This window comes from Haliotis rufescens, unplaced genomic scaffold (assembly GCF_023055435.1).
Source record: "Haliotis rufescens isolate VD_foot unplaced genomic scaffold, xgHalRufe1.0.p SCAF_6, whole genome shotgun sequence".
Classification (NCBI taxonomy): Eukaryota; Metazoa; Mollusca; class Gastropoda; order Lepetellida; family Haliotidae; genus Haliotis; species Haliotis rufescens.
In genome coordinates this window covers 49,975,548-49,999,147 of record NW_025964334.1, presented here as the reverse complement: position 1 = coordinate 49,999,147, position 23,600 = coordinate 49,975,548, and the positions used below count along the sequence as shown (strand labels likewise).

The 23,600-nt window shown below is 42.5% G+C and overlaps 2 protein-coding genes across 5 annotated transcripts; both read left to right on the top strand.

The window, feature by feature from the left end:
- Nucleotides 1-2,684: 2,684 nt before the first annotated feature.
- On the top strand, nt 2,685-9,336 carry LOC124112123 (sulfotransferase 1C2-like). Its single transcript, XM_046472102.2, has 5 exons — nt 2,685-2,907; nt 5,537-5,857; nt 6,462-6,565; nt 7,690-7,852; nt 8,863-9,336. Exons 1-5 carry the CDS (start codon nt 2,688-2,690, stop codon nt 8,976-8,978), a joined length of 924 nt encoding a protein of 307 aa, XP_046328058.1. The 5' UTR covers nt 2,685-2,687; the 3' UTR covers nt 8,979-9,336.
- Nucleotides 9,337-10,641: 1,305 nt separating this feature from the next.
- Nucleotides 10,642-21,742, top strand: LOC124112150 (sulfotransferase 1C4-like). 4 transcript variants are annotated; one of them, XM_046472131.2, is made up of 6 exons: nt 10,642-10,734; nt 12,940-13,119; nt 15,675-15,995; nt 17,311-17,414; nt 17,824-17,986; nt 21,426-21,732. In XM_046472131.2, exons 2-6 carry the CDS (start codon nt 12,957-12,959, stop codon nt 21,551-21,553), a joined length of 879 nt encoding a protein of 292 aa, XP_046328087.2. In that variant the 5' UTR covers nt 10,642-10,734; nt 12,940-12,956; the 3' UTR covers nt 21,554-21,732. The 4 variants fall into 4 exon arrangements, with proteins under 4 accessions (XP_046328087.2, XP_046328086.2, XP_048242627.1 ...); XM_046472130.2 differs by lacking the exon at nt 10,642-10,734 and having other exon boundaries at nt 12,354-13,119; XM_046472132.2 differs by lacking the exon at nt 10,642-10,734 and having other exon boundaries at nt 12,355-12,989.
- Nucleotides 21,743-23,600: the final 1,858 nt, after the last annotated feature.

The window sequence follows — 23,600 nt, the reverse complement described above, 5'->3', positions numbered from 1 at the left end:
TATGTTTGTTTTGTTTTGTTTGTTTGCTGTTGTTGTTAACGCCTCACTGAGCAATAATCATGCCAGCTAATGACGGCGGCGTGTAAATGATCGAATTTGGACCAGACAATCCAGTGATCGATATTGTGAGCAATGATCCTCGCAGAGGATGAGTGAGTGTGAGTGAGTTGGGTTTAACGCCGCTTTTAACATTATTCCAGTTATATCAGGGTGTTTTAGCTTAATATGGGAGGAAAGCCCGAAGTGATGCAGGTCTCAGATATTTACAATTTCGGTTAAACCCACGAGCACGGGTATGGTGCTGACAAACCTAGAAACATAATCGGGGCGAACCGGGATTCGAACCAACAATCATAGGTTTCTGGCGTGCCCAAGGGATGCAACTCTCCACAGCGAATCGCGGCGCCTTAGACGACTGGGCCGGCTGTGCACCCTGGACGGGTTTCAATAACGCAAGCAACCAAGTCACCCAGCCTGACCACCCGATCCATTTGGTCGCCTTTTACAACCAGCATTGGTTACTGGGCATCTATTCTAACCCGGAATCCCCATAGGGTCCCTGTTACCTAATAACCTCAGGCGGCCATCCCCTTTAAATGACATTAAGCGTAACCAAAATGTGTACTAGAACCAGAACATGACACAATGAAGCAATATTGTTTCATCTTTAGCATAATTGACCGTAAAAGTGACAATGACTATTTGGTTCCTACTGTAATCAAAGATGTCAAAGATTCACACAATGACACCATTCATATTATAACATACCAGGCATAATGTCTACTTTTCCAATACACCATTACAAATACAGCTTGTCAGCTTGAATTATACATATTCCAAGTTTGAGGATTCCGGGCAAGATTTGGTCGTTAGAATCCCATGTAAGGGGGGACCAAATGGAGTTTGTGGTCAGGCTCTGTGTAATATTGCTATGTGGCGTTCAGAAATATGAAAAAACAAAACAGGAAAAAACATTATGCTTGTTAATATCTGCTACATATATGTCGCATGATTTAAAAATGATTTAAACTACCAATCACATACAATGACATATTGATTCTAAAGGGTGAATACTATTCTTTCACTCATAAAATCAGTTCATAAATGGTGGTATCAAACAGCACAGATGCTGTAGTCAAGTAAGTCAAAAGCGAGTGAGTGAGTGAGCGAGTTGAGTTTAACGCCGCTTGTAACAGTATTCCAGTTATATCACGGCGTGTCAGCTTCAGGTGTGAGGAAAGCCCGAAATGATGCAGGTCTCAGACGTTTACCACTTCGGTGAAACCCACAAGCACGGTTATGGTGCTGACAAACCTAGAAACATAATCGGGGCGATCCGGGATTCGAATCCACAAATATAGGTTTCTGGCGTGCCCAAGTGAGTGAGTGAGTGAGTTGGGTTTAACGCCGCTTTTAACCGGATTCCAGTTATATCGCGGCGTGTCAGCTTAATGTGGGAGGAAAGCCCGAAGTGATTCAGGTCTAAGACGTTTACCACTTCGGTGAAACCCACGAGCACCGGTATGGTGCTGACAAACCTAGAAACATAATCGGGGCGAACCGGGATTCGAACCAACAATCATAGGTTTCTGGCGTGCCCAAGGGATGCAACTCTCCACAGCGAATCGCGGCGCCTTAGATGACTGGGCCACCCGCGCCCCCCTGTCAAAGGAGAATATCATACATTGTGAATCTGTTGTGTACATATTTGCACACCAGTTTGTATATGTTTGTGTCAATATGCTGAAAGGCCTGTAATAACATATGTTGACACAAAAGTGAATGATTTCAAATTTTGTCGGAAAACGTATTTCCAGCGGGGCTTGAACACACACTATAATTTTAGAAAGTATTTCAGTCCTTTCGTTTGCCGATCAGTTACACAGTGACGATGTAATAACAGCGTTACTGCATCATGTCGCTGTTACTGCAATTACTGGAAAATACCCCAGGACTCGGCGTGGTGACAGCCTATATGCATGAGAGGCGCATCTACCACGTCAACACTCAGACTGCCTCTGTGATCTAGTGGATAGAGCGTCTGCCCGGCGAGTGGAGAGTCAGCGGTTCGATTCCCGGCTTCGTCATACCAAAATACCTTACATGATGGTACTTGCTGTTACCCTGCCTGGCGCTGGCATTAAGAGGCTAAAACAAGGACTGGTCCGCTCGAAGTCAGTATACTTTGTTTAGCATTCATGTTAAAATGCGGCATGGTATCTCAGTGGACTGGCACTATAAAACTTGCATTAGTCCGGGCCAGTACAAGCAGCCACACACACGCGCGCGCACACACACACGCATGCATGTCGCCATATAATATTATCGAAAGCGACGTTAAACCTCATTTCACCTCACCTCATATTTCAGAAGACACACACTACATGGCACAGACGGAGTGTGAGATGTTTGGTGCCTCTTGGTGCGTTAATACAAGTACAGCTTGTTATCTATATACATGTTTGCGTTGATCGATGCTCATGATATAAATCACTGGATTGTCTGGTCCAGACTCGATTATTTACAGACCGCCGTCATATAGCTGGAATATTGCTGAGTGCGGCGTTAAACAACAAACCAACCAACCAACCTGTGTGGTAATTTAACTTCCGTTGATTTGTAACTAACATTCAAACTGCCGGAGATGACCTACTTGTAGTTCAGGGTTTGAGCTATAAATAACTCCTATGCCGCCATACTATTCGACCTGGCGTCTGCCTTTGCTGCGAGACTGGGGTCATAACATGGCGGAGAGCATAGTAACAGACAAGAGTGGCAACACCCTGACAATGCTGGATGTTGACGGGGTGTGGTATCCCGACCCACTCTGTGCGGAGACGGTGAGAAATATCCCAAATGTCACTCTCCGTGATGACGACATAATTCTGTACGGATATCCCAGGTCAGGTGGGTTGATAAGCGTTGTGAAAGGCACAGGTCGTAACACGCCCCTGGGTCATTGTTCCCGGTGTTGTGAGACTGAGATATGAGACTCTTTAGTGTGAAGGTACATAATGATGTTTCAGTGTGTTCAGTGTAATGTAACGAGTTTTATTATTCCCCGCCCATCAAAGTTGTCGGGGGATATAGAAACGGGCTCCGTCCGTCCGCCACGTTTCGTTTCCGGAGCATAACTCATAAACCGTTCAATATTTTTTCATCAAACTGTGCAGGTCTGTCAAGTACATGCTGAACTGGTGCCTTTTGCTTTTAAGAAATTTTATAAATTTTTATTTTTTACGTTTCCATGTATAAGATGGACTTAGGTTCGGTGAGGGTAGGGTTCGTTTCCGGAGCACAGCTTAGAAACCGTTCAATATTTTTTCATCAAACTTTGCAGGTCTGTCAGGTACATGCTGAACTGGTGCCTTTTGCTATTAAGAAATTGTATAATTTTTTATTTTTTACGTTTCTATGGCAACAAGATGGACTTAGGTTCTGTGAGGGTAGGGTTCGTATATATATAAACCGTTCAATATATTTTCATCAAACTTTGCAGGTCTGTCAGGTACATGCTGAACTGTTGCCATTTGCTGTTTAGAAATTTTAGAATTTTTTATTTTTTACGTTTCCATGGCAACAAGATGGACATAGGTTCCAAACTCTTCTTTTTTTACAATTTCCATGACAAGTTCCACCATTGTGTAGCCTAACCATTGTGATGCGTTGTTCCTGCGTAAACTCTTTAACAAAATTAGCATTCCAGTCACTCAATTTAAACTTTTACCTGTGTACCGCGAAGGCCATTGACCTATAGTACATGATAACACAAATCCGTGTATGAGTTCAGTCTTATCACTGCGAAATTAGCTATTTTCTATGCAATATCCAAGAGATACTAGTAATAATTACAGTTGGTTGGTTGGTTGTTTAACGCCGCACTCAGCAATATTCCAGCTATATGACGGCGGTCTGTAAATAATCGAGTCTGGACCAGACAATCCAGTGACTGACATCGTGAGCATCGATCCACGCAATTGGGATCGATGACATGCATCAACCAAGTCAGTGAGCCTGACCACCCGATCCCGTTAGTCGCCTTTTACGACAAGCATAGTCACCTTTTACGGCAAGCATGGGTTCCTGAAGACCTAATCTACTCCGGAATCTTCACGTGTCAGTAATAATTATAGAAAAAGGTAGAATAGATACGAGTGACGAGTGTCACGGGTGAAATTAATGTTTTAAGTTCCGAGCTTTAGCTTCGAGAATCACTAATTGCATACTGTGCAAAAATCAAAAAGATATTACGCAGCATATTTTAGCCCCTATGGGTAATAAATACAGATCGGTACTCGTCTTTATTCCTATTTAAGTCGCGCAGCTGACAGATTCCTTCTTCACTTTGGATACCTGTATATCTACCAGATTCAATAAATAGATCATGCGAACTTTGTGAAAACGATTTGTCAAATAAAGAGCGAGTAGCCAAGTGGTTAAAGCATTCGCTTGTTACGTCGAAGACACGGGTTTGATTCCCCACATAGGAACAATGTGTAAAGCCCATTTCTAGTGTTCCCCGCCGCGATATTGCTGGAATAGTGCTAAAAGCGGCGTAAAACCACATTCACTCACTCACAAGAAATGAGATTCACACGCTGTCCCAAAAGTTGTATCTCTACCTTATGTTAGGATAACTGTCATAAAATGTATTATTATTATTATTGGTATGTTAAGAAACGTATTGAGTGAATGTTTAAAAAAATAAAATTCTGACATTTATATAGCTAGAGGGCTCACGGGTGGCCCAGTCGTCTAAGGCACCGCGATTCGCTGTGCAGAGTTGCATCCCTTATGCACGCCAGAAACCTATGATTGTGGGTTCGAATTCCGGTTCGCCCCGATTATGTTTCCAGGTTTGTCAGCACCATACCCGTGCTCGTGGGTTTCACCGAAGTGGTAAACGTCTGAGACCTCCATCACTTCGGGCTTTCCTCCCACATTAAGCTGACACGCCGTGATATGACTGGAATACTGTTAAAAGCGGAGTTAAACCAACTCACTATATAGCTAGAGATTAACAGCAAATGTTTTAGAATACTTTTGTATGCAATGCGTGTCCTCATTCCCCATATGGGAATAGAATAGAGAATAGAGAGACGGTAGAATCGATCTTCAGCAACCCATGCTTGCCGTAAAAGGTGACTATGCTTGTCGTAAAAGGCGACTAACGGCATCGGGTGGTCAGGCTCGCTGACTTGGTTGATGCCTGTCATCGATCCCAATTGCGTGGATCGATGCTCATGATATCAATCACTGGATTGTCTGTTCCAGACTCGCTTATTTACAGACCGCCGTCATATAGCTTGAATATTGCGGCGTTGACATACCCCCATATGAGAGTATACCGTAAGGTCGCAAAATGATAGAATAAAGAAGTTATTTTTGTCTTTACTGTTACTTATCAACTTCTAAAAATGCTACCAAACAGATAACCCTTATGAAAAGCTTGACATGGCAAGTGTTTTATTAAACAAGATGTTTTAAGTAACATTAAAACAAAAAAAACCGGAGACATAATGCCGTTCTCCTTCAGGTCACCACTGGCTGTTTGAGATCGTCAACATGCTGGTGTCTGGCAGTGCCGACAACGTGCCCTTCACCCTGGAGAGCGGTGTTCTGGAAGTCGTACCCGACGCAGACCTCCAATGTCTTCCCTCCCCGAGAATACTCACAAGCCACGTCCAGCGTCAGCTCATGCCCAAAGACCTGAAACATCGGAACGTGAAGACGGTGTACATCATTCGTGACCCCAAGGACGTGGCAGTGTCCTGGTTCTATTACTACAGAGCCTTTCCAAACAATACCTATAAGGGTTCTTGGGATGATTGGCTGCATCTGTTCATGAGTGAGAAATGTGCGTAGTTTGGAAACAATTTCTTAATGACGTTGTAGTTGGACAAAACTTTACTTTTAACTATTATAGTTTCTTTCTCTTGGACAAAACTTTACTTTTAACTATTATAGTTTCTTTCTCTTGGGGACACGGAAGGCCAATGCGTCAAAGGCACCGCAACTCTCTGTGCAGATTTCCGCCCCTTTGGCAGGCTAGATCATGATCATGTTTCTAGGTTTGTCGGCAGCATGCCAGTGGTCGAATGTTTCACCAAAATGGTAAACATAGAAATCTGCTTTAGTTCGGACTTTGCTCCACATCAAGCTGCCCTGTCCTTCTATAAATGCAATACAGATCAGTGCAATACTCTTTCTCTGGCAGATTTGATCAGTGTGAGTATGTTTTATCAATTTACAAAAATAATACTCTGCAGTAGTCCACCACCAGGCATGTTCATGGGTGTATGTCAATTTACACATTTCATCAGATTATTCTTATTTATCAGGATCGACAAGACATACAATGTACTTCCATTGGAGAGAAGTAGCTGTATCAGTACGTATCTGTCTCTGTATATATAATCACTTCAAAAATTATACTTTTAACCGTATGCTTTCCATTGCAGTTATGTGGAGTACGTGGTTTGATCACATTCGCTCATATGAAAAAGAATGCGAAACCATAGATCCACGCTTTCTGCACATTGTATTTTACGAAGATCTTAAAAAGGTATTTTTACAATAATTCATACGCTGATCCATTGGTTGGATTGCAGGAGCAAATTTGTAGACGTATAAAAAACCCTGAATCATTTGGGTGACATGCATCAACAAAATTACACTTCACTGACTACTTTTTGGCTACAAAACGCCAATTTCACTAATTATGTGTTGACACTCAATGCACACATCGACCCGTGAAGATCAGGGGTAGCATAGGTCTTCAGCAACCCATGCTTGCCGTAAAAGGGGACTATGCTTGTCGTAAAAGGCGACTAACGGGATCGGGTGGTCAGGCTCGCTGACTTGGTTGTTGCATGTCATCGTATCCCAAATGCGTGGATCGATGCTTATGATATTAATCACTGGATTGTCTGGTCCAGACTCGATTATTTACAGACCGCCGCCATATAGCTGGAATATTGCGGAGTGCGGCGTTAACCATTCAACAAACCAACCAACCAACCAAACAATGCACACATTCCTTTCCCCAAAAACGTGCACCTTTCTTTTTTCAAAAAGGCGTTTCTGTTTCTCACGAATAAAACCCGTATCTGTGTCAGATAATAATTAACGGTCTGGCATCGTGGTAGTAAGCACGTATTGTCACTGTCGCCACATGGTGTGACTGTATAATTGTTTGATCATATAAGAAGTAAGAATAGGGGGCGTCCTTTTCATGACTGGAAATAAATTTAGGTTAAATACGGTCAATTGTGTAAATGATGCTAGCTTGGGTTGCTGGAGACATATTCTAAGCCTTAATCCCAATGGAGTAGGTGCATAAGTGTTGGTGACGCATTTCCTCATTATTATAACTCTGTAGTTAGTTTAGGGGATCACGGGTGGTGCAGTCGTCAAAGGTGCCGCACTTTGCTGTGAAGAGTTCGTCCCCTGTGCAAACCAGTAACCTATGACTCTGGGTTCGAATCTATGTTTCTGTGTTTGTCAGCACCATACCCGTGCTCGTGGGTGTCACCAAAGTGATAAACGTCTGACACCTGCATTACTTCGGACTCTCATAAAGCTGACAGTACGTGATATAACTGGAATACTGTTCAAAGCGGCTTTAAAGCCAACTCACTATTGGTGGTATAATATATGATGAAAGTAATACATGTGATGTCGTTTCAGGATCCACATGAAGAAGTACGAAAACTGGCAACATTCCTGGATAAACGCGTTACGAAAGATTTTATTGATCAAGTTGTTCATAAGTCTACATTCAGTAGAATGAAGAGTGAAAAGGATAAGATAACAGACAAATGGAATGAAAATCTTGCCCAATATAGAAAAGGTTTGTATTACTGTAAATTGCTGCATTGTGTTGTAAGAGGCGACTAACGGGATCGGGTGGTCAGGCTCGCTGACTTTGTTGTTGCATGTCATCGTATCCCAAATGCGTGGATCGAAGCTGGTGATGTCAATCACTGGATTGTCTGGTCCAGATTCGGTTATTTGCAGACCGCCGTCGTACAGCTGAAATATTGCTGAATGCGGCGTTAAACAACAAACAAACAACATGATCATTTGTGGCTGCATACACAGCGCCCGACTCCTCCCAATTCAAACCAAAGTTGTCGTAATCAATGTATGATAAAATCCTAACTTGCATATGATGTAATTGGAATAACACATTTAATATACTAAGCACAATAAATATACTATAGCAGACACTATTCAGCACCATACCCACGCTTGAAGAATTCACAAACGTGGTAATTATTATTTTCTAAATCCTTTTGGACAATCGTCTCAAATAAAGCTGACATTTCGTATTCTATCTAAAGTAGTGTACACAACTAACTCACTCACTTGCTCATTGCATGACAAGACGACAACGACAGGTGGTCGGACCAGGAAAACTCAAGCCAACGCGGAGGCAGGGATGGCCCAGTCGTCTAAGGCGCCGCGATTCGCTGTGCAGAGTTGCATCCCTTGGGGACGCCGGAAACCTATGATTGTGGGTTCGAATCCCGGTTCGCCCCGATTATGCTTCTAGGTTCGTCAGCACCATACCCGTGCTCGTGGGTTTCACCGAAGTGGTAAACGTCTGAGACCTGCATCACTTCGGGCTTTCCTCCTACCTTAAGCTGACACGCCGTGATATAACTGGAATACTGTTAAAAGCGGCGTTAAACCCAACTCACTCACTCGCGTTTTATCTGAAGTAGCGTACACAACTAACTCACTCCCTCGCTAATTGCATGACAAGACTACAGCGACAGGTGATCGGACCATGAAAACCCAAACCAACTCAGAACAGCGATCACACCCACTGTCTCATGATATGCTTTCTCCATGCAGGTGCTGTGGGAGACTGGAAGAATATGTTCACGCCCGTACAGAAGGCAAAGTTTGACGATATCTACCGGAAGAGAATGGAAGGTTCTAGTTTCCAACAGCGTTATGAAAGTTCCTGACTTTGTGTAGATGGAATCCAGGGCGATCCCGTACAGTACTGACATGTACACATTTGTTACACCGACAAAAATAGGATCGACAAATCCAATATTTGAAGAAGATCGAAGATATGTATCATTGCACCTTTCTGTGACCATCCCTAAAAGATACTCGAAATAATAAAATAAATATGTAACTCGGCCATCAGTCCAACAAAGTATCAAGATTTAAAATCTGTTATGTTTTATTTCAAATAAACCAGAAACGTACTTCACATTAAGCATGTGAATACATTTGTAAAATGACACTGTACTCTACTGTATGCAGTTCTTGTATTTGGGCCTAAGATCTTTCATATAATGAACATTTGAATGTGAATATTCATAAGAAATCTCGAGTCGATTTACGATTCCGACTATATCGTCAGCATGTGTTTATGAATCACTATCAAAGTTTGTTTGTCGTTTAACGCCGCACTCAGAAATATTGCAGCTATATAACGGCGGTCTGAAAAATAATCGAGTTTCGACCAGACAATCCAGTGATTGATATCATGAGCATCGATCCACGCAATTGGGATCGATGGCTTGCATCAATCAAGTCAGCGAGTCTGACCACCCGATCCCGTTAGTCGCCTTTTACGACAAGCATAGTCGTCTTTTACGGCAAGTATGGGTTGCTGAAGACCTATTCTACCCCGGCGTCTTCACGGGTCCACTATCTAAGAGTGATGACACCAGGTGAGTGGTGCCAGACAGAAACACATGCAAATTGAGTGAGAGAATTACAATCAAAAGCCACATCGGGAGTATTTCAGCCATATCGTGACTGTGAAAGGTTTTACATACAAATTCATTTAGGCTACATACAAAAAATGTCAACAAAGGACAGTAAAATAACTAGGTATATCGCAGATTTCTATCAGATGTTATAGTATGTACCATAAGAAGATATTGCTTTACATGACAAGACATTATAAAAACGGGCTGTAGATCCCCGGCAACAACGATGGCCCACCATACTAGGGTCTTGTGGACTTACCGCACTCAAGCAGGATTTACACCATTCCTTCAGTCGCTGGCGATAGTTAGCAATTGTAGTCGAACTAAGTGACAAATGTTCTTTGAATGCCAGATCGCCTACGGGGTCCAGTGATAGAGCCTCTGCCCGGAGAGTGAATGGTCCGGTTTTCGATCCCGACCGCCAAATTTAGAATACACAATAATTGTATGAGATCTAACAGTAGGTTTGGTTTGGTTTGTTGTTTAACGCCGACCACGGAGGTAGTCACAAGAAAGTGATAACAGTATAAACATGAATATTCGGATTATTGTTGTTTAACGTCGCACTCAGCAATATTCTAGCTATGTGACGGCGGTCTGCAAATAATCGAGTCTGGACCAGACAATCCAGTGATTGATATCATGAGCATCCATCCACGCAATTGGGATCGATGACATGCATCAACCAAGAATGCTAGTTAAGATAAGCTGTATCTGAAAGATCCCATCCAGGCTTTTGTATAAGAACAATGATGGGTTTATGCCACTAAGACGAGAAATATCAAGAGTTTGTAGACTTGTGATTTCAAATGACTACGGTAAAGATTTTCTCACCCTTATATAGCTTGAACTTGTTCAACACCACTGACGATTTTCACAACCAGTGCACGTGTCACGCTTAGATAATGCCATATTTGACAACTTGGCTAATACAGATGTATTTAGGTCATCAGCGCCCTCCAGTGACACTTGCAATTTCACATTCATGCAACCTGTAAGTACTAAACGTATGCTACATAGTCGATCAGGTGTAAGTTAACGCTGCTTTTAACAATATTTCAGTTATATTACGGCGTGTCAGCTTTAAGTAGGAGGAAACCCCGGATTGATGCAGTCCTTGGACACTTACCATTTGGGTAAAACCTACAAGCATGGTTAGAGGCTGAGAAACCTAGAAACAGATAACCACTTGTGGTTAGTGTATTATACTTGTCTTTCCGGAGAGCGGAAGATTGGTGGTCCGACCCACTTGTGCTCAGCATTAAGGGGATAAAACGAGGACTGGCCGGCTCGGAGTCTGTATACTGTGTCTGAGTGGGGTATCTATGTTAAACTGCGGCATGGTATCTCAGCGGGTTAGCAATATAAAACCGGCATTAGTCCTGACTATCGCGCACGCACACACACGCAAACGCACACACACACACACACACACACACACGCGCGCGCGCGCGCTGTATAAATGCACTAATCTTGAACGCGACGCAAACCCCATCTCACCTCACCTCACTTGTCTTTGAATACCTTCTATAGAAACATGTTGACATGTCTGAGGCTTTTAGCAACGGTATAACTACTTTTGTTAGAGACACAGGAAAATCACAGTCTCCCGTGGGGTGCATTGTCCAACTTAAGAGAGAATTTACATTAATGCATGTTTGAGACATAGTGCAGCCAAGGTAAAGTAAGTTCTAACCTGTTCAAATTGCTAACTGAAGTGACAATGGATCTGATAGGGTGGGATAATGGGAATGCCCTTCAAACAATAACAGCGAACGCAACGGTGAGGTCATATGCTAAAACGGGTAGGGTAAAGAACTGAACGTTCTGTTCTCCCTGACCTGAATGTGTTATCTTTTCATTTAGCTGTACACTATAAACCGCTTCACTGCAAACATGTTGACCTGAAAACACGCTGTTAGCAGCCGCGCGAATCTGCCACTGTCTGTGATCTGTCTCTGTGCAAAGGTTATTGTCGTTTGAGAATATCTTTTCATGGAGTTCTTCCAGTGGTCAAACTTCAAGGTGGTGACACGTGATTTTGAATGCTATCGGCAGTGTCAGTCCTGCCCAAACGGAAGCACATGCAGCTAAACTCTTCTAGGGCAAGTGACGTTGGTCAGAATATGCCTGTGACCGCCTCCGTGGTCAAGTGCGGATAGCGAAAGGTCCGTTGTTCCATCCCCGGCCGCGTCATACCCGAAGACGTTAAAACATTGTACTTGTTGTTACCCAGTCATTATACTGTGTCTGAGTGGGATATTCATGTTAAAATGCGGCATGGTATCTGAGTGGACTAGAGCTTAAGGTCGACATCAGTCCGGATTAGTACAAGCTGCCACGCACGCACGCACGCACGCACGCACACACACATACACACACGTCCCAAAATAAGTACAGTAATCTTGGACGCGACGTTTAACCCCATTTCACCCCCTCGGTTGGTTGGTTGGTGTGTTGTTTAACGACGCAATATTCCAGCTATATGACGGCGGTCTGTAAATACTCGAGTCTGGACCAGACAATCCAGTGATTAATATCATGAGCATCTATCCACGCACTTTGGATCGATGACATGCATCAACCAAGTCAGCGTGCCTGACCACCCGATCCCATTAGTCGCCTTTTACGACAAGCGTAGTTACCTTTTACGGCAAGCATGGGTTGTTGAAGACCTATTCTTCCCCGGAATCTTCACGGCATATGCCTCTGTTCACCCAGCAGTGAATGAGTACCCTGTTAGAAGAGATTGTAATGTGATTGTTAACATCAAAGGCAGCTTGGTTGTATAATCCTTGGGAGCTGAGAATTAAATCGAGGGCACACTGATTCATTGATCGGGGTTATAATGGTTTAATGCTTTTGAGCATGCCCCTAAGTGGCGGATAGAAATAGCGCATTCTACCATGAATTAGGAATTAGGCTATAAAATCTCAATAAACCCCCTCTGATTGAAACAGCTGGTTTGACGGCCGCATCACCGCGGAAGCTAATAATCATAGAATAGTACCTACAATTATAGGTTACAAAATGCAAGTTTGCGGTTATTACAATATTCAAAGGATGTGTGGCAATACATTTCGTGCCGAAAACACGCTAGAAATCAACAAAGAGAACCAACCAAATCACAAAGCTACAGTGCATTTAATATGTTGTATAAAACCAAGACAACTATTAATCATGTTTTTTACATCTCCAGACGCCAGGCTGTTGAGCATGTCAATAATTAAAGTAAAGGACAGAGCGGGGGTAAGTTTGTTACTTCGACAAGTTGGAGATGTGCGAATACCTCCGGCATATTCGGAGGAGGTGCTTCGAGAGGTTCCGAAACTGGCCCTGAGAGAAGATGACATTATTCTTCTAGGCTGGATGAGATCAGGTACTTTTGCATTTCAATACATGTTTATGGACCCTATGGGTCATAGTTGCGCCCCGTGAAGATTCCGGGGTAGAATAGGTCTTCAGCAACCCATGCTTGCCGTAAAAGGTGACTATGCTTGTCGTAAAAGGCGACTAACGGGATCGGGTGGTCAGGCTCGCTGACTTTGTTAATGCATGTCATAGATCCCAAGTGCTTGGATCGATGCTCATGATATTAATCAGTGGCCGTGAGTGGCAGGTACAGGGCAGGACATATTTACCCTGTTGGCGGACATATGGTGTCATCGCTGATTTTCAGTGATCCATTCATATAATGTTCACCGTGTTTTGCCTTTTAGCCCAATGGAATCTCTTGCTATTCTGTTTTCTGGCATTGAGGTTCATAGTCAATATTCAGTCAGCATATTGCATGGAAGTGTAATGACAGTCTTGAACTGTTGTTTTGTTAAATGTTATCAACGTGTACCACGCTGAACTGGCACAGCTGTACCAAACAACTTCCAGACAACCCATACGCTTGTATATTCCAGTAATGTCTCTTTATACTTAATACTTTTAATTCTTTTAATAGTGAGAAGGGGGGGGGGGGGGGGGGGGGGGGGGGGGGGGGGGGGGGGAGAGAGAGGCGTCTGAGACCTGCATCACCTCGAGCTTTCCTCCTACATTGAGCTGACACGCCGTGATATAACTGGAATAATGTTAAAAGCGGCGTTAAACCCAACTCATACACTCTAATAGTGAGAAGTGAATGCCCAAACAAAATAATCTGGGACAGCCACCTGTAATGATTTTAAGCTCGCTTCTAAAATGAAAAACACCAAACGACTCTTTTAGTAAAACCATGTGTTGAGGTGTGCTCTGACAGAAATAATAAAACAATTTTCCAGCACACCTAGTTAATACCGCAGTTGTTACTTGGCTGATGGTTGGTGCTACTGAACTACTTATTCTTCTTTGGTTTAATTTATTTTAGACTCATGGAGAACGCCATTGTGGTTTCTCTAAAACTTATGATGATATAATCAACTTCAAGAATGATCGTGTGCATTAGGGATTTCAGTTACATTCTTGAAGCAACTATGATGATATAATTTACTTCAAGAATGTAACTGAAATCCCTCATGCACACGATCATTCCAAATCTAGCACTGCCACGTCACCTCTCAAGGAGAGTGTGCCGTCAAAATGCCCTGTCGTGTGATCTAAGCGTACATGCATGTCTAACCTGCATCAGCAAATGTAATGATATATGCGGTAAATGACAGTTTTATGATAATATTACATTTAATTTAAAAAAATGAATTTTGGAAAATTGAAAATAAATGGTATCATATAACATATTCTGTTCCTACATGCATAATGAATTCTATTTATTTCAGACATTATTTCAAGTACCTACACTATGAATGATTTAGTTGTAAATGTTAATTCCAATCAAAATCTGACTTGCGAATACCTGTGTGTACACAGAATGTTGGCATCATGAGTTGCTAACGTTTGTATAGTTGTATGTTAGTTTCTTTCATATGTATCGTACAGGGTGATCTAATGCCTACTATTCGCCGTGGAAAGATACGGCCCATGGATTACTATTTACAACCAATTGGAAAATGTTGGTTATATCCAGTATGGTTCAACACTCCTTTTGTTATATTTTTCCATGAATAGGCATGCTTATAAAGAAAGAATATTAACCCACATAGGCACAGAATCAGCCGTCACTGAGCTGAACTTGATTACAATGCATATACGTCATCGATTGTGTATGACGTTATAGCCGGTTAAAGGCGACGTCGTCGTTAAAGGTGATGTCTTCACTTGCGATCTAGGTATCTCCAGATTTCTGAAATTTCTTCAGAATGAATGACGGATTATCTGTCCCTTGTGAAACGCTGGGAATTGCATTCACCAATTCCTTTTCCGTCATTCGAATTTATGACGAATTTGAACAAATTGCAAATAGTCATACGTGCATTTAAATCAATCTTGCATCAAATATTCCAATAATGCCGACAGATTGATGAAAATGCACGTATAACTATTTGCAATTTGTTCAAATTCTTTATGCAATTCCCAGCGTTTCACAACATTGCCGCCGTCATATAGCTGGAATATTGCTGAGTGCGGCGTTAAACAACAAACAAACAAGCACATAACATTGATCGATAGGTGTCGGGTGAGTCCTTTTGTTAGGTAACACAACCATGCTGGTGTGATGAATGAAAGACTTCAAAAGCAGCATAAAAAAGTCACTTCTCATCGCTATTATATGCAAGCTGTATTCCAACGTTGTGGCATGACACGCTGTATCGTGGACTCCCATTTATGTAATCATAACGTTGTGGGCTAATGTTGTGATACGTCACTTTCACGTCGTCACAACGGTGATGGGAACGTTGTACTTTCGTGGTGGTAGCGTTGTAATTTACATTGTGATAATTTAATTGTGTATAATACGTTGTGGGAATGTTATGATATGGTTCCATTCAGCGTTATTCTCTGGATGTTAGAATGTTATAACACCATTAACATTCCGACTTTTCTTTTCATCAGGCACACACTGGACATATGAAATGATCTGCATGCTTATCAACAATAACACTGAAACCATACGAAAGAAAAAAGAAGAGGACATGATTGAATTTGTACCTCACAGCACACTGGATAACACACCTTCTCCGCGAGTTTTAAACACCCACTTACTCTTCCACCAAATGCCCGAAGACCTGAAAACTGAGAAAATTAAAGTAGTGTTTTTACTAAGAGATCCTCGAGATGCCATTGTTTCATGGCATAGAATGCAGACCCTGCTTCCACACTATGAGTACAAGGGGGCGTGGAAAGACTGGTTTCCTCTGTGTATTTATGGCGAATGTAAGTGAACAAAATTATTTATTCATGTTCATGTCTTCTTCGTCTATCAAGCAAACAATGAAATAAAATTGACAAAACCATTTCCATGAACATAAGAAAATCGCAGGTGTCTATCAGTGAGCATACCCTGACCCACCAGTAACACCCGTCACAAATACATGCAAAGGCAAGTCAATTGATCGCTTGAAAAGAAAACGGGAACAAATGGTACAAGGCAAAATAGGGCATGGCATTGGACATCACTTTGGTCACTGGTCAACTTTGGATATGTCCTCGACATGTCTATCACAAACATTCTTAGATACTTATACAGATCTTGAATGGGACCCGTGAAGATTCCGGGGTAGAATAGGTCTTCAGCAACCCATGCTTGCCGTAAAAGGTGACTCTGCTTGTCGTAAAAGCCGACTAACGGGATTGGGTGGTCAGGCTCGCTGACTTGGTTAATGCAAGTCATCGATCCCAATTGCGTGGATCGATGCTCATGATGTCATTCACTGAATTGTCTGGTCCAGACTTGATTATATACAGACCGCCGTCATATAGCTGGAATATTGCTGAGTGCGGTGTTAAACAACAAACCAGCCAACCAACCAGCCAACCAAGGTCTTGAATGTTGAACTCCTGATCAAACAACTCCTGTGCAAGAGTCGTATGACACTCTTTGAAATCCTGGTGGAAAGAGCAAACTCGTTTGTACCTCATAAGTTGTGAAAAGTCATCTCTCTTATCATGCAGTCGTATGGAGACAATAATGTCACTCTGAATCTTCATGCATAGATATGAAATATGAAACTGTCGCCGGACTCGATTACGCCTAGTTCAGGTGGGTAAATCAGTGAAAGGGAATTGGCCATTTAGATGCGATTCTATCACGAACCCGTATGAACAGCATACCTTGAAAACCTTTTCCACATGACTCCCTTAAGGATCCCACGATCGCAAGAAACAGGCGCCAAATAAAATATAAATTGTCTGAGCAAAAACGTTTTTATCCTTCTTGTGATCAGAACACTAATGCAACTTGGAATGTGTTAATGAATTTTCTACCAGTGGAAAAGCACAGCTCACCTTTTTTCGCGAACACATGTCATCAATGATTTTCAGTGATCAATCCAACCAATTTGCACCAATATCTTGCCTTTTACGTTCAAGTGATCTGTTTCGGTAGATATTCGAGAATGAGTACTAGTCAAACAACGTCGATATGAGAATCTACAAATATAAACCTACTGACATGTTTGAAAAATATGTATTAATTGCCCCGTTTGAAATATCTGTTATAACTGAAGTTGACCTCATGTTATGTTTGCAGTGGACTGGGGAAGTTGGTTTGACTATGTGAGAGACTGGGAGCGTGAACTGCCCAAACACCCCAACCTGGATGTCTATTTCTGGTATTACGAAGACATGAAAAAAGTAAGATATCACAATTTTAAGCACTAGTTCCGGAGGATCGGAAACTTAGTTTATGGATAATGTACTCGTAAAATACTATTAATCTTATGGTATTTCTGAATAAAAATCTTAATATGGTTGATGTTCTCTCCAAACAAATCACACATCCATTTCTTGTTGGAACAGTGTGCCATATATCACAAAAGTGAGATTTCCTAACATTGAATGTTTTGGCTGTCTGAAGCGTTTGCTGTGGTTCCGTCCCACGAGAGTCACATCTGATCAGGAGGAAAAAAAGCATGGCGGCGCTCCCGGGACCAGTGAGGGATCTGACACCATGTGGTAAACAAACTGTTGAGTCATGATTTTATTGTATTTTGATAATATTCAGTTAAACTGTTTTTATCACTGGCATTTGTGGAATTTTCAGAATCCAGTGGACGAGTTGCGCAAGCTAGCTGAGTTTCTCTGCATTCGGGTAAATGAAGACCTTCTACGTGCGGTAGTCGACAAGTGTCACCTGGAGAGAATGCGGAAGGACAAACTTCCATACGAGTGGCTCATGGGTGGCAAAAACAGTCACTATCACAAGGGTAGGTGTATAGGAAAGGTACATCAAGGGTTAAGGGGAAGGAGGGGGGTTGGGAGAGCGGCTGGTGTCTAAATGGTGGAATATGTTTCCTTCATTCAGGTCGATTTTGGTCGAGGCTGTATATGACTACATTAATGCTACCAATAGAATATTTGCATCATTACACGTTCATACTATGAGTATATATTACAGAGAATACAGACAATACATATGGATAATTTCCATAGATACAGAGCAACAGAACGCTTTACATTTGGTATCGCTGTGATTAGCTCCAAGATTGCTGATACGGCGTTAAGTAATAAATTAAACAAGACTTACCTGTAAGTGGATAATTTCCATAGATACAGAGCAACAGAACGCTTTACATTTGGTATCGCTGTGATTAGCTCCAAGATTGCTGATATGGCGTTAAGTGAGTGAGTGAGTATGGTTTAACGCCGCTTTTAGCAATATTCCAGCAATATCACGGCGGGGGACACCACAAATGGGCTTCACACATTGTACCCATGTCGGGAATCGAACCCGGGTCTTCGGCGTGACGAGCGAACGCTTTAACCACTAGGCTACCCGACCGCCCCTATGGCGTTAAGTAATAAATTATACAAGACTTACCTGAAAGTTGAGGTTTGATTGAAATTATATCTGCCAGTCAGGAGTGACAAAGGGGTAACATGAAATTTCAACTGCGCATGCGTCAAACAGACGTCAAAGGGAAGATTTGACATATTGGCAATACACAAAAGGACCAAGGGAGGGGAACCTTGAGTGGGCACGTTACTCTTTCATCACTCCTGGCTGGCTAGAAGAATTCCAATCAAAGTTCAACTTAAGTATCCTTTAATTTACTAATTCTTCCATCCAGTCATGGATTCTGGGGTTCCAAGAGACTTCAAAGCTGCTAATCTGTTGAAACTTTAAACAACACGACTCTTACCCAATAAAGGGGACAAAGAACAGAAACAGACAGGTTCTTTGAAGTATTTTGCAAACGTTCGCTCTGAACTCCACCTAGCATTGACGAGGATTTATCCAACTGTAAAACGCAACTTGTGCATAGCTGTGGCTGAGGCTGCTCTGGTACAGTGGGCAGTTTATGTAGTGGCAACAATCCCTCCAATGTTAAGAAATGAAAGAGTCTGGCCCCACTGGACTGTAACCAATGACAACAATATTACTTACTTCACCGAAAGTCTTTTCAGCGTGAAAGCTTCCTGAGAAAATTAAAACAGGTCTAACATTCCAAAGTTCTGATTATCTGGGTGTAACTAGTCTGGATAAGAACACATCTTTCAGAAATCTAACAATCACAGGGTGTTCACCAATGCCCTCAAACAGAACATCTTGGCTGCCTCTGACTACCATCTGTCCCAAAATGATTTGTATTGCTTTCTGGTACTTGGTTTCCACGAGTTCCACAGAACTTCGATAACGTCTGTTGAGATGCCACTGTTCTCTCAGGCACGGCTGACGCCATGACAGCTGCAAGGCGCAGATTCTTGATCTGAGGGTTTTCGATTCCCAGATAGAAATAGCTTGCTCCTGGCATCAGTTATTTCCCTTGGCCTGTCAACAAGAGTGAGTGAGTGAGTGAGTTGTGTTTAACGCCGCTGTTAACAGTATTCCAGTTATATCAAGGCGTGTCAGCTTAATGTGGGAGGAAAGCCTGAATTGATGCAGGTCTCGGACGTTTACCACTTCGGTGAAACCCACGAGCACGGGTATGGTGCTGACAAACAGAAACATAATCGGGGCGAACCGGGTTTCGAACCTACAATCATAAGTTTCTGGCGTGCCCAAGGGACGCAACTCTGCACAGCGAATCGCGGCGCCATAGACGACCGGGCCACCCGTGGCGCCTCCTGTCAACGGGAAGTGAAAGCAGATGGGTGAACCACGTCTGAGTTGGCTAGATAAGGGCTACACTTATTCCTGTTGCGTTCTCATGTTCAGATTTCCTGACAAATGTGATCTTACTCACTGATCTTGTGGACTGTAATTATTTCCCTTTGTCTCCCCCGGGCTGTTTTTCCTCTGGAATCTGGGAGGAAGGTTTCCTGAAAAAACCTGCTGTCTATGGTAGGTCTACCTCTGCCTTGGTGACTATTCCCATAGTATTGCCTCGCGTTGCTTGGCACCATACGATCGCCTGTAATAGGCTGTGGACGATCTCTTGCCGATTCTGGGGATAGTCCTAAAATCCCAAAGATGTAAACAAATCTCGCAATTCGGCCTTAATTTTACCTGTTCGTCGTTTCCAGGTGTTGCGCTAAAAAGTTTGTTTATACAGTTCAGACCAAAATAGGATGTCCAAATCAGGGGATACTGCCGTCGCACTTTTAACCAACCCAGTGGCAAGTGTATATTAAGGGCTTTTTCAATATTCCGTGAGTATCCAGATATGTTATCCCACAAAATCGTGTTTAATTCCGGAACGTTAAGCCCATCTCAGTTCTCGGGTTTGCGGAACGATTTTATACGCTCTTTATTGGGTTTGTCGCCATCAGGAGAAGTTTTCAAACAAACAAAACTTTGATGATGTCTGCTTACTCGGGGTCAATAGGCTCAGACTATCCATCCCTCAGTGAGTCCGAGAATTTGTCTAAACTTAGAGAATTCATCCTCCCCATATGTAATACAAGAATCCTGCGAGGTTGAACACATTTTCTAAGCACATCTTTCTTGGGCACTGTAAAATGTCCCAGGCGTGAGCACACAGTCCCTCGGAATCATCTCCACATCTGCACAACTCACAATCCGGAAAGTAATCATTCTCTCTACAGGGGTTAACTTGTTGATTGTCAATTTTCTGTTCCACTAATTTGAAAGATGTCCCCAGTTGCGAAAGCCCCCCACATACTTTCTTTAGTTTGTTGAGCATAAGTGATATTTCTGTTACCAAAGTTCCGGAATTAGCTAAGGGTACTCCGAGCTAACCGAGGTTTAGAGCTCGTAGAGTCTTTTCTTGAGATCTTCCCTTGGATTTAGATTTGTCCTCCTTGGGGACCGTGTTACGAATGCCGTCCCCAATACAGGCTGCCGACACGGTCAACCACGAGATACAGTGGATACGATATTCAAGTGGTAACTATGACAAATCCACGGTCTGCCAACGGTGAAACTGCTATAAATACGATCAACTCGGGAACTGCAATAAACTGAGTAATTGTCAACCAAATAACCTCACAAAAAAACAAAATCGGAGAACGAAATGTATCCCAAGTGAGATATTTTAGTGTTGTCGCATCTACGACACGAGGTTGCACGGGTCTGCGCATGCGCAGTTGCAATCTCATGGAACCATTGAATCACATGACTGGATGGTAGAGTTAATCACAAACTCACTTTATTCTGACTGATTCCATCAGATGTGGTTTGGACATATTTATTTCTGTATATGTTGTATTTACACTTTCTCGCTTTTTCTTTTGTATTGATAGGTTCAGTGGGTGGTTGGAAGGAAGTGTTCACGGTCAAACAGTATGAAGAATTTGAGAATGTATATAGACAGAAGATGGCTGGGTCGATATTTGAAGACAGATACAAAGGCTCAGTCCAAGTGCTTTGAGTCACCAAACGTAGCGTTGAGTGTTCATAACATTATTAGATATCTGTGAGACAACGGAAAGTGTATTTTACAAAATGCCATTGTATGTTCAGCATCATTCAGATTAGACGGACCCTTATCTTTGAACGGAACGTGGGAAGCGGATGATAAATTTTTCCTGTTAAAATGAAAATAAACTTTTAAAAAAAGATTTGTGTAGTGTCAAACCTGTTTTGTGTCCTTAGTTTACATATTCTCGCTTTATGGCTGTAATTTTGCCAATGCGTAGTTCAATTCTTACTCACTCCTCCTAGAAAGGCACCCACTCCTTCTCCTAGAAAGTCCAAAATGCCTTGCCCTAGGAGTGGGGTGGGGGGTGTTACGACGTCAGACCTGGCTGATTGTATATCATCGTACCCTAACAGCGTGGGTCGTTACTTATGATGTCATTCAATGGTTTGCATGGCGCATACTCGGATTATGCCACTCTTTTGCTTGAATATTACTGACAGTTAGGTAAAAGATGTATTCACATCATAGAAAATAGAAGTAAAGACTTTGCTTTCGGTTAAAATTAAATGAATTTGTCAAATGATAGGTATTCTATTAACATCTTGCACTTCATCACGTCTTCGCATTCACGGTAAACTCCACGGGGATTCTGGGGGTAAATTAGGTCTATCAGTAGTATCTTATGTTGTGAGAGTCGACTTCTGACCCGTGAAGATTCCAGGGTAGAATAGATCTTCAGCAACCCATGCTTGCCGTAAAAGGTGATTGACTATGCTTGTCGTAAAAGGCGACCAACGGGATCGGGTGGTCAGGCTCGCTGACTTGGTTGATGCATGTCATCGATCCCAATTGCGTGGATCGATGCTCATGATAATAATCACTGGTTCAGACTCGATTATTTACAGACCGCCGTCATATAGCTGGAATATTGCTGAATGCGGCGTTAAACAACAAACCAACCAACCAACCAACTATAATTATTACTAGTATCTGTTGGATATTGCATAGAAAAAAGCTCATTTCGCAGTGATAAGACTGAACTCATATACGGATTTGTATTATCATGTACTATAGGTCAATGGCCTTCGCGGTACACAGGTAAAAGTTTTAATTGATTGACTGGAATGCTAATTTTGTTACAGAATTTACGCAGGAACAACGCAGGAGTGCGGCGTTAAACAACAAACCAACCAATCATGCAGCTAAACGTGACCTGACTGACCTCAGCAGCATGTATTATTGTTAATGCACCCAACCTATCGTTTCGTATCAGTGACCGGAATATTGCTGATTGCGACCACAATCTGCACTCACTCCAAACCTGTTTTCCATATAGGAATAGAACTTCGAGGATTGGATAGTCACTGATGGGATAGTTCTCCCCGTCACCGTGCAATTCGATCCCAGATGCCATTAACTGCTTACACCGACGCGGAATGTTTCCGCTCATGACAATGGATGATTGCATTGCCATATTATTGTGACTCGGTCGTGTGAATGAATACATTACGTAAGGCAGAGGGAGTATGTTGTGACCAGAATATGCAGGGTCATGAACTGTAATTACCTTTGATGTTTAAATGTCACAAATATCATAGTGTTCAGGTAAGAATGGGTTCAACCTTGTGGTAAAAGACGACTTAATGAATCCGGTGCACGAACATCGGTGACGAAGTTAATTACATGTCATCGAGACCCGTGAAGATCCTGGGTAGAATAAGTCTTCAGCAACCCATGCTTGCCGTAAAAGGCGACTATGCTTGTCGTAAAAGGCGACTAACGGGATCGGGTGGTCAGGCTCGCTGACTTGGTTGATGCATGTCATATATCCCAATTTTGTCGATCGATGCTCATGGTGTCAATCACTGGACTGTCTGGTCCAGACTCGTTTATTTACAGACCGCCGTCACATAGCTGGAATATTGCTGAGTGCGGCGTTAAACAACAAATAAACAAACAAGGATACGATGACATACATCAACCAAGTCAGGAACCGCCTGACCGCTCTTTCCCGTTAGTCGCCTGTTACGACAAGCATAGTCGCCTTTTACGGCAA

What these genes read in the sequence shown, in the direction of transcription:
- LOC124112123 (XM_046472102.2), top strand. Translation starts at nt 2,688, where the DNA reads ATGCCGCCATACTATTCGACCTGGCGTCTGCCTTTGCTGCGAGACTGG. An exon ending in GTACGGATATCCCAGGTCAG is followed by an intron (nt 2,908 to 5,536) that starts GTGGGTTGATAA and finishes GTTCTCCTTCAG; the next exon opens with GTCACCACTGGCTGTTTGAG. An exon ending in TCTGTTCATGAGTGAGAAAT is followed by an intron (nt 5,858 to 6,461) that starts GTGCGTAGTTTG and finishes TTTCCATTGCAG; the next exon opens with TTATGTGGAGTACGTGGTTT.
- LOC124112150 (XM_046472130.2), top strand. Translation starts at nt 12,771, where the DNA reads ATGCAAGTTTGCGGTTATTACAATATTCAAAGGATGTGTGGCAATACA. An exon ending in TCTAGGCTGGATGAGATCAG is followed by an intron (nt 13,120 to 15,674) that starts GTACTTTTGCAT and finishes TCTTTTCATCAG; the next exon opens with GCACACACTGGACATATGAA. An exon ending in ATTACGAAGACATGAAAAAA is followed by an intron (nt 17,415 to 17,823) that starts GTAAGATATCAC and finishes TGGAATTTTCAG; the next exon opens with AATCCAGTGGACGAGTTGCG.